The 22,199-nt window shown below is 39.7% G+C and overlaps 1 protein-coding gene across 1 annotated transcript; it reads right to left on the bottom strand.

Moving 5' to 3' along the window:
- Positions 1-17,958: 17,958 nt before the first annotated feature.
- On the bottom strand, positions 17,959-19,671 carry LOC133805874 (uncharacterized). Its single transcript, XM_062244020.1, has one exon. The coding sequence runs from the start codon at positions 19,669-19,671 to the stop codon at positions 17,959-17,961; it is 1,713 nt and encodes a 570-aa protein (XP_062100004.1).
- Between the last annotated feature and the right edge of the window lie 2,528 nt (positions 19,672-22,199).

Raw genomic sequence — 22,199 nt, 5'->3', positions numbered from 1 at the left:
TTTATTGTGTAAAATTGTTGTTACACAATATTGAGATGAATTTCATAAAGTCATATGTGATATGGCTGTTAGAGATATGATTTTAACCCCAATAATGTGTTTTGGGAGTTACAAAATCATTTGGGAGGGTTTGGAACCGTTTGGAAAAACAACATATTTTTTGTGCTGAAATTGGTTGGTGGCCGCGGCCACAGGCCAAAACTGACCAATTTTCAGTTTTTTCAATCTTTGTTGAACGGCTCAAAAAACCAAAATAACTCTCAAATCTCATTTTTAATTCCATATTAATCCAATTAAACATTGGTAACAACCATGGGGGTTGGTGGAATTTGAAATTCAAAGGGTGTCTCTAAACTCTATAAATAGGAGCCTATAGCTCACTTGAAAGACACAACATTTCTATCCATTAGAGCACTTGGCTAGAAACACCTTGAGGCTTGATAATTCCATAAATCATTTCCTATAATCTATGAGAGATCCCTTAGTCCTTGAGTTAGGGGGAAATAAGCTTTTGGACAAAGGTTTCAAACCTTGTTCAAGTTGGTGATCCCCAACACTCTTCACTTTGGTAGTGTGAGTGAGAGTTGCTTCTATTTAGTTTGTTTGTTCTTTCTTTCTATTCTATTTCTCTTCATCTTCATATTCTTCTCTTTTGTTTATTTGTATTTCTTGTTTTGAGTTGTAATCTTCTTTTCTTTATTTCAAACATTTTTCTTTGAGTTGTATTTTCACCATTCTATTCTTGTTCTCTTCTTATTGTTGTTTAGTTTATTTGTATTTTCAGTTATAGAGTTGTAAACTTATTCAAGCAATCATTATTTATTTGTAATATATTGCATAGAGTTGTAATATTATTATCAATTTCCATTGAGGCAAAATATTTTTTCCTAACATTCAAAAGCTTATCCCTTGTTTGTTTCAATGGAAGGTGAGACCATCAAGATCATGAACCAAGACCTAGTGAGGTTGGATAGGTTTGATGGATCCAATTTCACTAGATGGCAAGACAAGGTGAAATTCCTTTTGACAACACTCAAGATAGCCTACATCCTTGAGTCATCCTTGGCACCTCTAGCCGAGCCATCCGACAAAGACACTCCCAAGGAGGTGGAGAAAATAAGGAAGAGGGAGGAGGACAATCTCCTTTGTAGGGGTCATATCATCAACGCCCTATCCAATAGGCTCTATGACCTCTACACCGAGACCAAATCGGCCAAGGAGATATGGAATGCACTTGAGAAAAAGTTTAAGGCAGAAGAGGAAGGTACCAAAAAGTTCTTGATATCTCAATACTTCAATTTCAAATTTTTTGGTGATAAACCTATTCTTCCTCAAATTCATGAATTGCAAATAATTGTAAACAAATTGAAAGTGCTAAAGATTGAGCTTCCCGAGGCCTTTCAAGTTGGTGCAATAGTGGCTAAATTACCACCAACTTGGAAGAGCTATAGGAAAAGAATCCTTCATAAAAATGAGGATTATTCTTTGGAGGAAATCCAAAAGCATATTCGAATCAAAGAGGAATCGATATGTAGAGATAAACTTGTGGAGGGGTCTAATGGAGAGACTTCCAAAGTAAATGCGGTGTCACAACCAAAACATCCCAAAAAAAAGGGAAAAAGGGTAATGAGAAACCTTTGGGTCCAAAAACCAACCCAAACAAGTTTAAGGGCGAGAAAGATCCTTGCTTTGTGTTTGGGAAAAAGGGTCACTATGCTAGAGAGTGTAGGCATAGAAAAGACCAACAAGGACCTAAGGTGAACGCAACTCAAGAGGAAAACATAGTTGCTACCCTTAGTGAGGTGAATGCAGTCCAAGGCAAGGTGAAAGGGTGGTGGTATGATACATTTGCCACCGTCCATGTCACCTATGACAAATCATTGTTCAAGACCTTTGAAGAGTCAAAGGGCAACCATGAGATACAAATGGGAAATGAGGGCAAATCCAAGGTACTTGGCAAAGGTACTATTGAAGTCTACTTCACCTCCGGCAAGAAAGTTACATTAGTGAATGTACTTTATGTTCCCGAAATGAGTAGAAACTTGGTAAGTGGTGATTTGCTTGGCAAGCCCGGCATTAAAGCCTTTTTTGAGTCCGGTTAACTTATACTTACCAAATCAAATGTATTTTTGGGAAAGGGGTACTCTTGCGAGGGTATGGTTAAATTGTGCACCAATGATGTAACTTTCAATGTTATCAATAAAAATGTTAATTCCACCTATATTGTTGAGTATGATTCTTTATTTTTGTGGCATCTTAGACTATCACATATAGGTTTTTCAACCATGAAAAAAGAGTAGTAAAATGTGGTATGATTGCATGCAATATTAAAAACTATGGTAAATGTGAAACATGTGTTAAGGCTAAAATGATTAAGAAACCATTTCCTAGTGTAGAAAGATCATCTAATTTACTAGATTTAATCCATAGTGATCTTTGTGAATTAAATGGTGGTTTAACGAGAGGTGGTAAAAGGTATTTTCTTACTTTTATAGATGATTTTAGTAGATATACCTATGTGTTTCTCTTAAAGCATAAAGATGAAACTTTTGATGCTTTTAAATTGTATAAATTAGAAGTTGAAAATAAACTAAATAAAAAGATTAAGGTGCTAAGAAGTGATAGAGGAGGAGATTACCTCTCTAATGAATTCAATACATTTTGTGAAGAAAATGGTATAATTCATGAGTGCACTGCACCTTATACACCACAACACAATGGTGTTGCCGAAAGGAAAAATAGGACTTATCTAGAGATGATAAATTCTATGTTGGTGTTTTCTAAGTTGAACTTCAACTTATGGGGTCAAGCGCTTTTAACCGCTTGTCACATTCTTAATCGAATACCGATGAAGAAAAATGAGATATCTCCATATGAGTTATGGAAAGGAAGAAAACCCAACATAGGGTACTTCAAAGTGTGGGGGTGTCTTGCATATTGCAAGAAAACCGAACCTAATAGAACAAAGTAAAGCTTATAGGCTATTAGACTTAAGAGTCTAATATTGTGATTGAATCTAGAGAAGTTGAATTCTTTGAGAATATGTTATGTGACAACAATTCTCAAGCTTCAACATCTCTAAAGGAGAATTTGTTATATGAGAACAATTCTCAAGCTTCTACATCCAAAGTTGATTCTCAGGAGGAGAATTCTCAAAAGGATGTAAAGCAACCCTTTGAACCTAGAAGAAGTCAAAGGCTTAAAAATCATAAAAGTCTAGTAGTGGATGAGATAGATTCTCAACGAATTTCAATCTACATGTTAGAAGGAAATAGAGAGGAAGTCATTAGGAAAATTCCTATTGTACTTTTCGTTGAGGATGATCCTAAGACTTATAGAGAAGCTATGCAATCGAGAGATAGTGCATTTTGGAAAGAAGCCATCAATGATGAGATGGATTCCATTCTTTCCAATAACACTTGGGAATTGGTAGACCTCCCACCGGGGTCTAAGCCAATTGGGTGTAAGTGGGTATTTAGGAGAAAATACCACACTGACGGCACTATCCAAACCTTTAAAGCTAGATTAGTAGCTAAAGGGTTTAGGCAAAAGGAGGGTATCGATTATTTCGATACTTATGCGCCTGTTGCAAGAACAACTTCTATAAGAATTTTGTTCGCTTTAGCTTCTATACACTACTTGTATGTTCATCAAATGGATGTCAAAACGGCATTCCTTAATGGTAACCTCAATGAGGAGGTCTATATGGAACAACCCGAAGGGTTTGTCCTACCAAAATATGAACATAAAGTTTGTAGACTTGTAAAATCCTTATATGGATTGAAACAAGCTCCTAAGCAATGGTATGAGAAATTTGATCAAGCCATCATGTCTAATGGGTTTAGACATAACAATGGCGACAAGTGTTTGTATTCCAAAACTTGTAAAGGATATGTGATCATTGTTTGCTTATATGTGGATGACATGCTTATTCTAAGTAATAGCATGAAAGGGATAGAAGAAACGAATAGGTTTCTATCATCAACCTTCAAGATGAAGGATCTTGGAGAAGTTGATACCATACTTGGTATCAAAGTAAAGAAACATAGTGGGGTTTTGCGTTAGGGCAAGCCCACTATGTTGAGAAAGTATTGAACAAATTTAACCATCTCAAGGTTAAAGATGCCAATACTCCATTCGATCATAGTGTAAAACTAGAGAAGAATGAAGGAAGAGCGGTGGCTCAATTGGAGTACGCTAGTGCTATAGGGAGTCTAATGTACGCTGCCCAGTGTACTAGACCTGATATAGCATTTGCGGTAAGTAAACTCAGTAGGTTTACAAGTAATCCAAGTGTGGATCACTGGAAGGCAATTGGAAGAGTCCTATGTTATCTCAAGAAAACCAAAGGACTAAGCCTTCACTACTCCAAATTTCCTTCGATATTGGAAGGATATACAGATGCAAGTTGGATATCCAATCTTGGGGACAACTTGTCCACAACTGGTTGGGTATTTACACTTGGTGGAGGTGCAATTTCTTGGGGTTCCATGAAACAAACCTGTATATCTCATTCCACTATGGAAGCAGAGTTCATAGCTCTAGCTGCTACTGGAAAAGAAGTTGAATGGTTAAGGGATCTGTTGATAGAGATTCCCCTAATCAAAGATAATGTATCTACTATATCGATACATTGTGATAGCCAAGCGACATTGGCTAGAGCATACAACGGAGTGTATAATGGGAAGTCTAGACATATTAGTCTAAGACATGGATATGTAAGAGAATTGATTCAAAGAGGAGTCATCTCAATATCCTATGTGAGAACAAGTGAAAATGTAACGACCCAAATTCGCTAATAAGGCTTAAGGGCCTTGATTAGTGTGTCGGGAAGGCATAAATGGGATTAGAGTGAGTGTTGTTGACTTAAATGTGTGAATATGTGACTAATGTTGATTATATGATAATTAATGATATTATGTGATAATAATAATATCTATGTGGTATATGTGAGAACCACATTATTATGTGGTCAGGTTCATAGAGCGCAACTCGAGACAATCCTAGGGTCAGATAGCGGGAAAAATCACAACGAGATTTAGGATATGACTTTGGATAAGTCAGGGGTATTTTTGGTATCGGGTAGCGATTTGGACTATCGGGTCATGAAAATAAATATATGGAGATATATTTGAGGTTAGGGTGTCTAGGCGGGAATATTGGGGGATTTTATCATTTTGGCCACGGGGACGGTTCCAGCACCCCGAGCTTTGGGATTAGCTTAACAAGTAAGACAAAGGTTAGGAAGCCTTTAGGGAAAAATAAACCGACCTAAATGCTACTCAGCTGGTTACTCTCATTCTCACTCTTAAGGAAAAAACAAAAGAAACTAACTAGAAGCACTCAAGGGAATTGGGGATTTGAGCTGAAGAATTTCTGGAAGTTTAGAGGGATTCAAGAGTAATCTTAAGCTGAAGAATCTTAGCTCAGTGAATTAACCAGGGCTGAATCAAGATCAAGGTAAGGGTTTAATCCATTTGTTTTCCTGAAATTCAACCTTAAGCTTCAGCTGGATTATTGAGGGTATTACTCAATTGATGATTAGGGTGGAATTGAGCTGGGGAATCCTTGGAATCAACTGGGTTTTGGCTAAGGGAAGAGTTCAATCAAGAAAGTAAGCCTTGCTTTATGAATTGATGATCTGAGTTTGTGTTTTGACTGGTTATAACAGGGTGTTTGTGTTTTTATAGTCTCAAGGATTGGAGGTGAATCTTCTATGGTTTATTGAGCTGAATTACTGTTGAAATTGTGTAGCATGAGTTGGGGATATGTTGGGTGTTGAAGTAGGAAGCTTAGGAGTGGTTTTGGTTGAGGTTTTGGGCTTTAAAATGATGGGTTTTCTGGGAACGAAGGGAAGGGTCGCGGCTCTATTCTAGAGCGCTGCGGCCCTAGGATGAAAAAGGGCCAAGGAGGCTCGGCCATGGGAGGACGCCGCGGTGCCCAAGGCAAGGGCCGCTGCCCGGGTCTTGTTTAGGATAGGCTTGGTTCTGTTTTGAGGCTAGGGCTATGGCTAAGCTTCAAGGGCCGCAGCCCTTGGTTGCACACATGAGTTTTTTAAGGTTTTAGGCACGGGAAAGTGGTCTAGTGCGCTCGGGATTGGTTTCACCACCGTGCTTGGTGGAATTCGGGTTCCCGGGAGTTAGTTTTGTAACCGTAAACCTATGTTTGAGTATTAATGAAACCCTATACTTTGGTTGTGATTAGGTGATAAAGGCTTAGGCTCGAGAACGGATTGTGCTTGAGGGGCGTGGCTCGTAGTCAATAACCGTATAGACTAAAGGTAAGAAAACTGCACCTGGTTGAATATATGTGACGGGACTAAGGGCTCCCTATTGTAAACTCTTGAAAAGATGGTATTACGCCATGCAAGCCATTTAGTGAACCAAGGGCCTAAGGGTGCCAAGGGTTTCACTAGCACACAGGGCGCGGCTCGGCCGCTGGTAGCCGAGGACAGCTTATTATGCACTAAGCTCGGTTTAAGCGGGCCGAAGTCAATGGGTTAAACAGAGGGTGCGGCCTAAGTCGTCGGCCCTGAATATTATGTGATATAAGTGTAATATGTGATTGATTGTATCTTGAATCTACATGTATGTGTTGAACATCTGTTGTGGATTATCTGATGGGAATACATGCTTAATGAGTTAACTGTCTGTTTTTAGTGATTGAATTATATAAGATGTTTTGTTGTTGGGCCTTGGCTCACGGGTGCTACGTGGTGTAGGTAAAGGCAAGGACAAGATAGAACAGCCTTGATTAGAGAGCTCAGCGAGCAGAATGTACTTAGCCAGATGCCCGGCCACCACGGTTAAGGTTTAGCAGGGACATGAAACCTGGAAACTGTCTGTTTTGCCTTATTATGGCTAGTGATTACTCATGTACTTTTGGGAGTCTGTAAAATTATTTTTAACTCTGTTTTCTTATGGGATCCCGAATTTATAATAGTTTAAATATATGAAATGAGTCATTTGAGACCAAAACCTTTTTAACCCTAGCTCTTACACGTTTTTAAAATAATGACTTGATTAGCAAGTCTTGCACCTTTATAAGTACACAGTGTAACGGTTTTGGCTATCCAGGGCATTACAGAAAATCTGGCAGATCCTTTCACTAAGCCACTAATGAGGGATTTACTGGCTGCATCATCTCGAGGTATGGGACTTAAACTCCCTAAAGAGATTCATGATTGATGGTAACCTATCTTAACACTAGTTATTCAACTAGTGTTAGGTTCAATAGGTAGCAACAAGTCAATCAAGTGAATATTAGTTGTACTCAAAACAAGTCCCATCTGAGATATTGAGTACTTGTGTGTTACCAAGTGGAGGGTTAAAACCGAAAGGTTTTTTAATAGAATTCAGTCATGTAAAGACAAGTATTTTTGGTAACGAAATACTGTAAGAATTATACCTATATGGACCTAGGGGTGGTGCCGCCTCTCATTAGAATTGGGAGTATTCTCAAGAACGTCCATGAATGGAAAGTGCACATGGCCATTAACGGTGCAAAGCGAGACATAGAGGTCTCAAGTGAACATCACAAAGGTGTGTGTGTTATCACCGATTTGTCATCATGAAAAGATGGTTCAATGCCTAGTGCAACCTAATTTTCAACAAATTTTGTGATAATTACACTATAGTAAAGTTCAAGTTGAAAAACACTTTGCTTTATGCACTAATGCAATGACTCCTATAAGAGAGAGTTCTTATTTAATCAAGTGGGGGATATGTTATATTTCAAAATATAATGATTGATTAAATAAGTGTTACAATAGATAACTATTTAATCTAGTGGGGGAATGTTATATTATTTTATAATATAATGTAATATTATATTATATTATATTATAATGTTTTAGATTAAATAAATGTGACAAAGTGTGTCACATATTGTAACATATAATAGAGAGTTACAATATTTAGATATATGAGATATATCCAAATAATGTAACATATTTGATGTTACAAATTTGTAACTTCCAAATATTACCCTTTATTGTGTAAAATTGTTGTTACACAATATTGAGATGAATTTCATAAAGCCATATGTGATATGGTTGTTAGAGATATGATTTTAACCCCAATAATGTGTTTTGGGAGTTACAAAATCATTTGGGAGGGTTTGGAACCGTTTGGAAAAACATCACATTTTGTGCTGAAATTGGTCGGTGGCCGCGGCCTGTGGGACAGAGACTAGTGGCCGCGGCCACTAATGTCTTTGGCCGCGGCCACAGGCCAAAACTGACCAATTTTCATTTTTTTCAATCTTTGTTGAACGGCTCAAAAATCCCAAATAACTCCCAAATCTCATTTTTAATTCCATATTAATCCAATTAAACATTGGTAACAGCCATGGGGGTTTGTGGAATTTGAAATTCAAAGGGTGTCTCTAAAACCTATAAATAGGAGTCTATAGCTTACTTGAAAGACACAACATTTCTATCCATTAGAGCACTTGGCTAGAAATACCTTGAGGCTTGATAATTCCAGAAAGCATTTCCTATAATCTGTGAGAGATCCCTTAGTGCTTGAGTTAGGGGGAAGTAAGCTTTTGGACAAAGTTTTCAAACCTTGTTCAAGTTGGTGATCCCCAACACTCTTCTCTTTGGTAGTGTGAGTGAGAGTTGCTTCTATTTAGTTTGTTTGTTCTTTCTTTCTATTCTATTTCTCTTCATCTTCATATTCTTCTCTTTTGTTTATTTGTATTTCTTGTTTTGAGTTGTAATCTTCTTTTCTTTATTTCAAACATTTTGCTTTGAGTTGTATTTTCACCATTCTATTCTTGTTCTCTTCTTCTTGTTCTTTATTTTATTTGTATTTTCAGTTATAGAGTTGTAATCTTATTCAATCAATCATTATTTATTTGTAATATATTGCATAGAGTTGTAATATTATTATCAATTTCCATTGAGGTAAAATATATTTTCCTAACAAATGTTTGGGCACCCATCTGATCAAAGTCGTCATGAGGCTACTAGAACCTACATGAATGCTAAGATGAAGAAAGGTCAATCTGTGCGTGAGCATGTTTTGAACATGATCAGTGTACTTCATGAAGCTGAGACACATGGAGCAGTCATGGATGAAAAGACACAAGTAAGCATTATACTTAAGTCTTTAACTCTTGCTTTTTCTACATTCACAACTAATTATGTCATGAACAAATTGGATTTTAACATGACACAATTGCTGAATGAATTACAAACTTTTGAGTCTTTGAATAAGACCATCTCAAATCAGGCTGAAGAAAAACCATTTTCTTCTAAGAAGAAAAGAAAAGGCAATAACATTGGCAGCAAACCTAAAAAGGACAATCCGAGAAAGGCAAAGTAGTCATCCAAGGCACCCGAGAACAAAAAGAACAATGACCCCAAACAAAAGGCACCCAAAGAAAGTGTTTCCATTGTAATGTCGATGGTCATTGGAAGAGAAACTGTCCAAAGTATCTCACCGAGCTAAAAGAGAAAAAGAAAGGTAAATCAGATTTACTTGTACTCAAAGCTTGTATGGTGGAACAAGATAAATTATCATGGATAGTTGACTCTGGTTCCACTAACCATGTTTGTTCTTGTTTGCATATGCTTGAGTCCGCAGAGCAATTGGAGCAAGGAGAGATGACTATGAGAGTGGGAAGTGGAGCGCTTGTTTCAGCAAAAGCATGTGGAACAGTCCGTTTGAATTTTAAAAACAATTTTCTAGTTTTGAATAATGTGCTATTTATTCCTGAAATTACTAGAAACATTATTTCTTTATCTTTGTTACATGAACAAAAATTTTGCATTTCTTTTAATAATAATATGATTTTTATTTCAAGGAATGGGAACAATATTTTTCATGGAAAACAAAAGAACGGACTGTACATGCTTAATCCAATAGAAAAATCGCTCAATAATTCTGAATTGTTTAAAGTAGCTGTTCCACAAAGTAACAAATGACAAAAAGTTTCTAAAGAAAATGACACGTATCTATGGCACTTAAGATTAGGTCATATTAGTCTAGATAGGATAAACCGGTTAACTAAAGATGGACCTCTAAGGGAACTAACAGTTGAAACCCTACCGGCTTGTGAATCCTGTTTAGAAGGAAAATTGACTAAACGACCTTTCACTTCAAAGGGAATAAGAGCAAAAGAACCACTAGAGCTAATACATAGTGATGTATGTGGTCCAATTAACATTCAAGCTCGAGGTGGTTATGAATATTTTGTCACATTTACTGACGACTATTCTAGATACAGTCATGTGTACCTAATGCTTAAGAAGTCAGAAACTTTTGATAGGTTTAAAGACTTCAAAGCTTTAGCTGAGAAGCAATTAGGTAAATCTTTAAAAACACTGTGATCTGATTGTGGTGGTGAATATTTGGATTCTGAATTCAAAGATTTCTTAGTGGAGCATGGAATTCTATCCCAACTCACAGCACCTGGAACGCCACAACAAAATGGAGTTTCAAAGAGAAGAAACCGGACTCTGTTGGACATGGTCAGGTCTGTGTTAAGCTACTCTTCACTTCCCTTATCGCTTTGGGGATATGCACTTCAAACTGATAACTACATTTTGAATGTAGTTCCATCTAAAGCTATGACAAAGACACCTCTGGAACTATGGAATGGAAGTAAACCTAGTTTACGACATTTCCATATTTGGGGTTGTCTTGCTCATGTGCTAAGACCTAAATCTGGGATCGTAAGGTACCAAAGAGGGTCACTCCCAAGTTGTGTATCCGTCTTGGGATCGTAGGGTACCAAAGAGGGTCACTCCCAAGTTGTGTATCTGTCTTGGGATCGTAGGGTACCAAAGAGGGTCACTCCCAAGTTGTTTATCCATCTAGGGATCGTCACATGCTGGATGAGGGGGCACCTCCATGTTGGTGTCCCTAGTAAATAAAAGGACGGTCGTGGGGATGTGAACAAAAAATTTCTTTTCTGACGTAGGGTGATAAAAAAAGGGGTACCACTTAGGTTGTCCCTAGTGTAGGAAACTGAGTCTTTTGTGGATCGTGAACAAGTGTTACGCACTAAAATGGGACACTTTTATTGGTGTCTCTAGTGGAATCGTTGTGTGAGAATAGAGCCTTCGAGATTCTATGTCATTAATGTGTTGTGTGAAATAGCCAATTAGGCTTTTTGTGTTGCAATATCATATATACATATTTTTAAGATTTTGACAACCTATGTCATGAATAGGAGTTTATGTCGAGCGTCGGGAGTGCGTTCTACCCCGCATTTGTAGAGGTAGATTTCGATACTGATAGTAATGGTCAGCAGGTTATCAATATGGATGACGACTTTGGTGATGATGTCCTAGATGGTTTGCCTATTAATCATGTTACAGTGGTAGATGATTATTATGGTGGGGATATTGAAGACCATGTTGTCGTCGGGTTGGCGGTACCTGGCGAAGAAGCTCCAGTGATGGATTATGTCTTGGCGCAACTAGTGGATGAAGATGATGTGCCAAGCTTTTCTGGCCGATCACAAGGTATTCTACGGGAAAATCCTGAAACCCAACTGACAATTCCCCTTTTAGCTAAGATAAGATTATCTTTCGGTATTCCTCATAATATTAAGATGAGGTTACCCAAGTTTGTCGAACGGGTCGATTGGGATACCCCTGGTTGGTGTGGTATGTATGAGTACACCTTTCATCAAGGCTTCAGGTTCCCCTTCCCTCCTTTTGTTTCAAAAGTACTTAACTGGTATCAGATAGCCTCTAGTCAGCTAATGCCTAATGCATGGAGAGTGCTCTTAGGCATCGAAAGGTTTGCTGAGTTGTTCGGGATAAGTGTTGAGTTATTAGAGTTTCGTGCTCATTAGACAGTGAGAGAACATGATAAAGAGAAGGGAAGATATAGTTTTGTGTCTCGTAATGAAGACAAGTCCTTGGTTTGTAATATAAAATCCAATGACCGTGGGTGGAAAGAATACTATTGTTTCTTCCATGGAAAAGAAATGTTCTCGCCTGGAGCCAATAGGTTTCCTACTAGTTGGCGGGTATTAGGTAGGTGTTGCATGCTAGATTATTTTACCTATTTTTCTTGTGTCTTTTGTTTCCAACCCATTGAAATCCTAATGTTGGTATTTTCTTTTTCTTTTTGTAGATAAAGAATTGGCCATACTTCCTGCTTTGTCGTATGATAGTGACCAGAATTTGAAGAAAATTTTAGCAATCCCTGAAAAGCAACGAAGTTGGAAGAAATTGCTAAAGGAATCAAATTTGACTTCCAGTATTCTTTGGAGCAAAGTCGAGGGGCGAAGTGAAGGTAATCTTCTTATTGGACCGGATGGTCATATTTCTGTTTTTTTGTTGAAGCGAGCTTTAGAGTTGATTAGTATCAAGTTTATTCTTCTTAATCATCTGACAGAAGAAGAACATAATCTAGCGGATAAATTTTTGAAAAAGATGTCATTCAAAATGCCTTCCGGTCCTGATGACTTGGAAAAAGCCAAGAAAGCGGCGAGTAAGAAGAAAGGTCATTCGTCGGCTGTAGAGCCATCAATAAACCCCGTGCCCTCAAAGAGTACTGTTCCTTCAAAGGTCATCGAAGTAGGATCAAGCAAGAAGCCTAGGGTTGATTTTGATGAGGAAGAAAATATCTCTGTCATCATTCCAAAGAATACTTGTGTGTATTCGAACCCTTTGTCTATTGAAGGATATGTCGAAGCCCTCTTGTGTCCTCGTGATGAGACTCGTTTGAAGGAAATGGGATCCGTCGTGTCATCCAATGATTTGGTGTCTGGAGCCTATCGGGTAAGCAACCTATTTTACTTATTTCATTTTTGTATGTTTTGCTTGTACTAACTCATTTATTTTTACAGATGCTTTCTAATGCAATTCATATTCGTCGAGACCATCAACACCTCGGAAGGGAAAATCGTGATCTTAAAAAGTCCAACACCGAGCTTCGATCAGGTCTTACGAAAGTTGACGAGATGCTTAAGGCAAGTAAAGAATTAAACGAAGAGTTGAAGAGGCAATTAAAGGATAAAGAGAGCGAACTGGTTAAGGAGAAGAAGAATTCGAATGATTTATGTGCTCAGGACATTGCGGTGAAGGCCATGTGGAAAGCTCGTAAAGAACTGTTGACAGAGTTCAAATAAGGCAAATCTAAGGATTGGAAGGCAGACGAAGAGTTGGAACTTTACGTTGGTACGTTTGACGATGAGGCTGGCCTTGCCGACGGGGTGTCTATTGGTCCTAGGTTTTGCACGGGTATTCCTCAAGATGAGGATGGGGGCAACCAGATTGTTGGACATGCTGTTGGGGATATTGTTGAGCATCAGTTTATTGTTGATTCTGAGGTGACTCAGTAGTATGTCGAGTGTTGTTTCTCGATTGGATGATGTTTAGTTTGTCAACACCTAGTTTTTTTTTTGTTCATACGCTTTGCTCTTTTGTGTGTTTAACATTGTGATGTTGGCTACTGAGCCTTTTGATGCTCTTTGCTGAGCCTTTTGAATGTTGAATTGTGCTCTCTGTGGTATTGTTGAGGTTAAATATTGCTTTTCACTACAGTTGAATGTTGGTAGTCAACTGTGATTGAAGTTTAATGAATATCATACAAATTGACCAAGCATAAAGTGATTGTGATCATGGTCCTCTACAGGAGGTATGTGATTATCTCAGATAGCACCATTGGTGGTATTCTACAATAATATCAGACGTTAGGTAACAAACAATAGCTATTCATCATCCATCTGCCAGAGATCCATTCATTGGTCTGAGGACCGTCAAGTGCCAAACAATGCCTATTTATGGCCATCCATGCGACTGGTGTCCACCATCCATCCGGGGTCCATCCATCCATCCAGGGATGGTCATGTGACAAAAAGTGCCAACCTAGGGCAAGCCATCCATTTAGGGATGGTCACATAACAAGGAGTGGCAACCTTGGGCCAACCATCCATCTAGGGATGGTTATGCAACAAGAAGTGCCAGCCTACGGCAATCCATCCATCTTGGGATGGTTACATAAAAAGGAGTGCCGGCCTAAGATAATCCATCCATCTGGGGATGGTCACATAACAAGGAGTGGCAACTTAGGGTAATCCATCCATCTGGGGTGATCAGGCAATAGAGGATGGTTGATTTTGTATGTAAAACTTGACCAAGTGTAAATTTTATTGTAAAATGACAATATTCATAATCAATATTTTTGTTCGACTGAGAAAAGTAAAGTACCTGGAATCGTCATAAGTTGTCTCTACGATTATTGTCTTGGTCTTCTCAAGCATTTCTACGACCTTCTCCTTTCTCCCCAGTCCAAGTGTTGGTATGTTATATGTCGATGCTTGGACTTGTGTTGAGTCTGAATTATTATGCAATATCAGGTATTCGTCCAGGTTCACTTCAGACTTCTGATACATGGATCATCACACTAGCCTCTTGACTATTATATTTGAATCCTGTTTAATGTCAGGGGGTGCGGTCGACAGCAAAGCCATCGACCCTCCGATGCTTAAGTCATTATTGAGATCTTATAATAAAGAATAATAAACAATTGAAACTTTTTACCTGTTTAATGGGTAGTCATGGGTTGGATTTCCTTGGCCGGTCTTCGAATCCTGGAATGTCAGGGGGTGTGATCGATGGCAAAGTCGTCGACCCTCCGATGCTTAAGTCAGTATTGTGATTAAATAATGATAAAGGTAAAGTAATTTTTTTTCATTAGAGTTAAGAGTTTAGAAGTGATACTGTTTTAAATGAACAGCATTCCAGCTGTTACTTATGTTGCGTCCATCATATGCTTGAAGTCTATATGCACCTTATCCTACTATTTTGGTAATCTTATAGGGCCCTTCCCATGTTGGACCCAACTTTCCAGCTCCTGCTTCTTTTGTATTCTGGAAGACCCTTCTTAAGACCCAGTCACCAACATGGAATTGTCAAACTCTGATATTCTTGTTAAAGTGTTGTGCCACTTTATGTTGGTAGGCTGCAACCCTTATTAATGCTTGTTCCCTTCGTTCGTCTAATATGTCAAGCTCGTGACCCATGTTTTGCCAGTTTCTTGCATCTGTCGTGTGCTCGAATCTTGTGGAAGGGAGTCATGTCTCTACGGGAATGACTGCCTCGGTTCCATAGGTTAGCGAGAATGGGGTTTCTCCAGTTGAAGTCTTTGTTGTTGTTCGGTAGGCCCATAGTACTCCTTGAAGTTCATCTACCCACCTTCCTTTTGCTCTGTCTAGTCTTTTCTTTAGCGATGCTACCACGCTCTTGTTTGTCGCTTCCGCTTGTCCATTTGATTGTGGGTATCTGGGTGTCGAGAACGAGAGTTGTATTCCCAATTTTTTACAAAAATCTTGAAATTCGATACTTATGAATTGAGAACCGTTGTCCGTCACAATCTCCCTTGGCACCCCAAATCTGCATATGACATTTCTCCAGGTAAAACTCTTGACTTCTCGGTCCCTGACTTGCGCATATGCTTTTGCTTCAACCCACTTGGTGAAATAATCAGTCACTGCTAGCATAAATACTCTTTGTCCCGGCGCCGTTGGCATCTTTCCTACGATATCCATTCCCCACTTCATGAAGGGCCATGGCGTCAATGTTGAATGGAGTTTCTTAGGTGGCATATGCGACACTTGAGCAAACCTCTGGCACTTGTCGCACCTTTTAACAAATTCAATTGAGTCTTTCCTCATTGTTGGCCAATAGTACCCGGTTGTAAGGGCTTTGTTACACAAGCTCCTTGATCCATAATGGTTTCCGCATTCGCCTTTGTGTAGCTCTGTCATTATATACTTTGCCTCGGGTGGATTCAAACACCTGAGTAAAGGACCAGTGAACGATCTTTTGTATAGTCGACCGCTGCTGAGGATGAACCTGGCTGCCTTTGTCCTTAGCTTTCTTGACTCATTTTTGTCCGCCGGTAAAGTACCATGGTGCAGGTACTCAATAATTGGTGTCATCCAAGATTGAGTGTCGATGGTGTTCGTTGATTGTTCTGGTTGCTTCCACACGACTGGCCATTGCATGTATACTACTGGGATTGTAACCCCATTCTTAATTTGGATTGTTGAGCCCAAGTTTGCGAGTACATCTGCATGGTCATTCTCTAATCTAGGAACTTGAACAATTGAAAATTCACTGAAGTGTTTTGCCTTTTCTTTTACTACCTCCAAGTATGCTGCATTTTTTAGTCTTTTGCTTGGTAAGTCCCATTGAGTTGGTTGACCACCAGCTGGGAGTCCAAAGTGACTTTGATATTCTTTATATTCAATTCCTTTGCTAAGTCAAGTCCAGCTATCAATGCCTCATATTCTGCTTCATTATTCGTAGCTTTGAATTCGCACCTAATGGATCGTTGTATAATGTCTCCAGTTGGGGTTGTGAGCACTATCCCAAGTCCGCATCCTTTGCTGTTGCTTGACCCGTCAACCGAAAACCTCCATTTGGTATTTGATTGTTGTTCCAGACATAACAATTCCTTCTCCGCTTGAATCTGCATATCACTAGAGAAGTCTGCAATAAAGTCAGCTAATACCTGAGATTTGATTGCGGTCCTTGGTTGAAATGTGATATCGTATTCGCTGAGCTCTACAGCCCATTTTGTCAATCTTCCTGAGAGCTCTGGTTTGTGTAGTATGGCACGGAGTGGATATTGCGTAAGTACCACTATAGGGTGACACTGGAAATAGGGTCTGAGCTTCCATCCTGCTGTGACGAGTTCCAAAGCAAGCTTCTCTAGCTGGTTGTATCTAGTTTCTACATCCAATAGAGTTTTAGATATATAATACACAGGTTGTTGCTTACCATTTTCTTCTCTTATGAGAACGGCACTAACGGCTGTTTCTGATACTGCTAGGTAAATGTAGAGCGTTTCTCCATCTTTAGGCTTGGCCATCAGTGGCAGTGACGAGAGATATGCCTTGAGTTCATCGAGTGCTTTCTGACATTCTTCTGTCCAGATGAAGTCTTCGGTCTTCCGAAGCTTTGAGAAGAAGATATGGTAGCGTTTAGATGACTTTGATATGAATCGGCTTAGTGCTGCTACCCTCCCATTTAAACGTTGTATATCTTTGATGTTCTTAGGTGGTTGGATGTTTTGGATTGACCTTATTTGCTCTGGATTTGCTTCTATTCCGCGCTTGGTCACCATGTAGCCTAAGAATTTCCCTGATGATATAACAAAAGAACATTTGGCAGGATTTAATTTCATGTTATATTTTTCAAGTACCTTAAACGCTTGTTGGAGATGGCAAGGTGGTCTTGGGCAACCAACGACTTGACTAGCATATCATCTATGTAGAGCTCCATCGAGTTTCCTAGCATCTCTGCGAACATCCGATTAACTAGCCTTTGGTATGTTGCCCCCGCGTTCCTGAGTCCGAAGGGCATGACTTTGTAGCAGAACATCCCTCGTTCGGTAATGAATGTTGTCTTTTATTGATCTTCCGGATGCATGAGTATCTGGTTGTATCCTGAGAAGGCATCCATGAAGCTGAGTAGCTCATGTCCAGCTGTTGCATCCACCATCATATCTATGTGTGGCAATGGGAACGAATCCTTGGGGCACGCCTTGTTTAGATCTGTAAAATCAATACAAATTCGCCACTTACCATTCTTCTTTTTTACCGCAACAACATTGGATAGCCAGTCAGGATAGTCAACTTCTCAAACAGACCCTATGTCGATCAGCTTTAGATCTCTTCATTGATTACTTTGTTGCGTTCTGGAGCAAACTTTCTCCTTTTTTTCTTGATCGGGGGATAGTCTAGGTCTACCTGCAACTTATGAACAATAATATTAGGGTCAATACCTGTCATGTCCTCGTGAGACCATGCGAAACAGTTATGGTGCTTTTTCAGGAACTCGATGAGTCGAGCGCGAAACTCAGGTGTCAACTTTGATCCTATTTGGATGGTATGCTCTGGGAAGTCTTCACTGATGCTCACATCATCGAGATCCTCCATCTCGGGCTCTACAGGTGCACTCGATGATGTAGCGTGCTATAGTTGCTATGCTGAGGCTTGTTTGTCTTTCAATGTAGTCTGATAATAATCTCGAGCCGTCTTTTGTGCTCCACAGATCTCCTTCACTCCCCACTTAGTTGGAAAACGGATGACCTGATGGTATGTAGATGGGACTGCTTTCATTGCGTGAATCCAAGGACGGCCAATGATGGCATTGTAGGCTGAGGGTGAGTCGACTACTAAAAATTTGGTTTGAAGATTGACTCCTTCGGCATACACATACAATGTCACCTCACCAACAGAATGCTTTTTCTCACCGCTGAATCCCACAAGTATAGTTGACTTACGGATGACGGTAGATTCGTCAATCCCCATCCCACTAAGAGCATGTAAAAATAAGATGTTAGCTGAACTTCCATTGTCGATCAATATTTTTTTAGTTAAACAGTTTGAAATAAATAGTGAAATGACTAAAGCATCATGATGAGGATTAAGAAAATCTGAGGCTTCATCATCGACAAAGCTTATGGTTTGTCCGGTATAGTTTGTTGGTGGCCTCTTTGGTCTTCCGTCCATCCCCAAGACTTCCCTTGCATGTCTCTTGGCAACTGAGTATGTCACTCCACTCACTTCTGATCCTCCAGATATTACGTTGCATGTCTGTGTGTGTTGGGGTGGCTCTGGTGGCGTGGTTGGTCTGGTATCTCCCCTGGTCATGGTGATTTTTCCTCTGTCTGACAAAAAGTCTCTGAGTTGACCTCGGCGGAGAAGTCCTGCGACCTCAAAACGTAGAGCGATGCATTCTGTTGTCGTATGGCCATGACTATTGTGAAATTCGCACCACTTGGTGCTATCTAGTTTATCAGCTGGCTTTTTTATCTTTTTAGGCCACTTGACTTTGTTTCCCATCCCTTTCATTACCGCTACAATCTCCACTGGGTCTATATTTAGATTATACTCTGGGATGGGTGTTTTCTCTTGTTCTCTTGGTCTTGTGGATGGTAGTGTGTGCCTGGGCTCTCTTCCTGGTCTACTGGTTCTGGTAGTTGGGTGCAATTCGCGGTATGGGCTATATCTGCATTCTATTCTCCTTGTGCTTCTGCTTTCTCTTGTATTTGGGTAGGGCGAATATGTAGGTCTGTTTGATTCATCTTCTTCCCATTTGATTTGAGCCCAAGCTTTGGCTAGCACGTCTTCCATGGTTCTGCAAGGATAATTGGTTAGATCTTTATAAAGGTCTGAATCTACCATTAGTCCTTTCCAAAAGGCCGTAATCGTTGTATCAACGTTGCATGACGTGATGGATACTTTCTCCGTATTGAACCTAGCAACGTAGTCTCTAAGTGACTCGCCCCTCCTTTGTTTGATCCTATAAAGATCATCAGATAACTTCTCCAGCTTCCTGCTACTAGCAAATTGCTCTACAAATATGCCAGTAAATTGAGCAAATGAAGAGATAGAGTTATTAGGTAGGTTCGTATACCATTGGAGGGCTGGGCCTACCAAACTGGATCTGAACCCCTTACACATACAAGCCTCGCGTAGTTCGCGAGGGATGGCGGCTGTGAACATTCGTTGCTTGTAGCTTGCTATGTGATCATTCAGATATGTCGTTCCATCGTACATTTTCATTAGTGGGAAGACAAACTTTTTTGGCATTTCTACGAGTGTTATGGCATCCACGAATGGAGAGTCTGCAAAGCTACTAGGTAAGCTCTTCCAGATTGGCTCTGGGACCCCTAGGATCCTATGGATCATCTCTTCGGGTGTTAGCGTAGTGCTCTGTCATGCAGATGGAACAATAGAAATATCATATGGCAGAGTAGTTGGAAGGGTTGGATCAAAGGTCCTGGGTGGCCCCCCTGGAGTACTCGACACTGGGTTGCCTCCTATTGGAGCAGTTGACATTTGTTCATTTCCCATAGGATTGTCGACTAAGGGCGGGGGTCCATGAATTTTGGTTGATCCCCTTGGGATTGATCCACCAGTTACATTAGTTGTCGGGGTTGACAGTTGGCCTGCTGTCTGATCTTGTGGTCTTTCTGTGATTGTCGACTGTTGGCCTGAGGCTTGGATGGACACTGCTCCTGGGGTAGTATCGAACGGTTGCATGGGTTGAATTGGAGTGCGGAACTTTATCTGGGATTCAGCTGCGCTGCGTTGAACAGATTCCAACATCTTCATTTTTTTCTTCAATAAGGCATTTTCCTCCCTGAATGCCATGTTCTCTTGCTGCACCATCCTGAGGCTTTCGTTAGTATCTCTCATCTGGGCCATCAGGGCAGCTAGCTGAGCTTGGACGTTGATCTCTCCTTCTTCCAAGTTTTCCATGGCGATGGATGTATGTCCTTTGCTCCTGATTCAGTCTGTCAGGGCCCCACGGTGGGCGCCAAATTGTAGAGGATGAAATCTACAATGATCGGAAATGATGGATCGCGGGCACTGACAACCTGTAGAACAAAGGAAGAAAGACCGTAAAAGCCTTGGGACACTGGGGTGATGCCAGCCGAAGGGACTCCGACGGTCAAGTCAGTAAGCAATTTAAATATAGAATAAAGAAAATGTAAAGAAAGTAAACAACAAGTGAATAAATCCACCGTAATGTGGTGGTGAAGAATGATCTAAGTGATCGGTCTGATAGTATTAGAGAGAGATTGAGTTTTTGAATAAAAAATGCCTCCCACTTTCAGGTCCAGAAACTTGCTTTTATAGAGTTTTCAATAGTCTGTTGCTTTGCCACTGAGGAGTGAGCATGAGAAGCGATCTTCCTCCTGAAAAGGAGGAAGACCTATTCTCTTGGGTGAGTTATAGATTGACCCAACTCCCTTGCCCACGTTTTGGACTCGTTTTGCCGCTATAAAGTTTTTTGGGCTTACAAAGTAGTAAAAATCCAACACTACCCTTGATGAGTGGGCTAAGATTTATTTGGGGCATAGATTGGGCCTGGTTGTTTAGAGTAGTTCCTTACGGACTTAACTTGATGGTCTCTTTAGTGTTTATTGGGCTATAGTTTCTGATTGGGCCGATGGCGTAATTGATTTGGGCCTGGCGTAATTTTTGGCCACTATAGATATTTCTATAGCCCAAGTGATCAAAAGGCATTTGTTTCGACAAATGCAACATTTTTAGAACACGACTATATGAATGATTTTAAACCTCGGAGCAAAGTAGTTTTAGAGGAACTAATGACAGATAATATTTTATCTCCATCCTCTTCATCAGTTTATGATAATACAACAAAAGAAACCACAATTCCCGAAAAGAAAAAACTAATGCAATGTCGTAGTGGGAGGATTGTGAGACAACCTATTCGCTATGAACATGAGGCACACGTTCTTGTATCAGATACTGAAAAGGATGATCCATTGACTTTTAAAGAAGCAATGGAAGACCCTGATGTTGATACGTGGCAAGATGCCATGAATCAAGAAATGGAATCAATGTATTCCAATTCAGTCTAGGAACTTGTAGATCTGTCTGACAATGTTAATGCCATTGGATGCAAATGGATCTACAAGAAGAAAAGGGGTGCAGATGGAAAGGTAGAGACCTATAAAGCAAGGCTACACACAGAGAGAGGGTGTGGACTATGAAGAAACATTTTCTCTTGTGGCCATGCTTAAGTCCATTCGCATACTCTTATCCATAGCTGCCATCTATAATTATGAGATATGGCAAATGGACGTCAAGACAGCTTTTCTGAATGGCCACCTTGATGAAACCATTTATATGGAACAACCATAAGGGTTTATAAAGAAGGATCAAGATAGAAAGGTATGCAAATTGTTGAAATCCATATATGGATTGAAACAAGCATCAAGATCTTAACATTTGATGAAACTATTAAAACATATGGTTTTGAACAAAATGTTGACGAAGCATTGTGTTTATAAATACATCAAAGGAAAAATTGTGGTTTTCTTAGTTATTTATGTTGATGATATCCTACTCATTGAGAATGATGTAGAGACATTATCAAATGTAAATAAATTGTTGGCTGACAAATTCCAAATGAAAGATTTGGGAGAAGCGAGCTATGTTCTAGGCATTAAAATTCTAAGAGATAGAAGGAACAAGCTCCTAGCACTTTCACAAGCAAATTATATTGATAAAGTGCTTGAAAGATTCTCTATGGAGAATTCCAAAAAGGGTCAATTGCCGACCAGACATGGAATTACTCTTTGCAAAGATCAGTGTCCAAAGACACCACAAGAGCAATAGGACATGAGAAAGTATCCCTATGCATCAGCAATAGGGAGCCTAATGTATGCAATGTTGTGTACTAG

The sequence above is a fragment of the Humulus lupulus genome, chromosome X (genome assembly GCF_963169125.1).
Source record: "Humulus lupulus chromosome X, drHumLupu1.1, whole genome shotgun sequence".
Classification (NCBI taxonomy): Eukaryota; Viridiplantae; Streptophyta; class Magnoliopsida; order Rosales; family Cannabaceae; genus Humulus; species Humulus lupulus.
Note: the sequence above shows the minus strand (reverse complement) of the source record. Positions and strands in the feature narration are given on the sequence as shown.

What these genes read in the sequence shown, in the direction of transcription:
- LOC133805874 (XM_062244020.1), bottom strand. Translation starts at nt 19,671, where the DNA reads ATGATCCATAGGATCCTAGGGGTCCCAGAGCCAATCTGGAAGAGCTTA.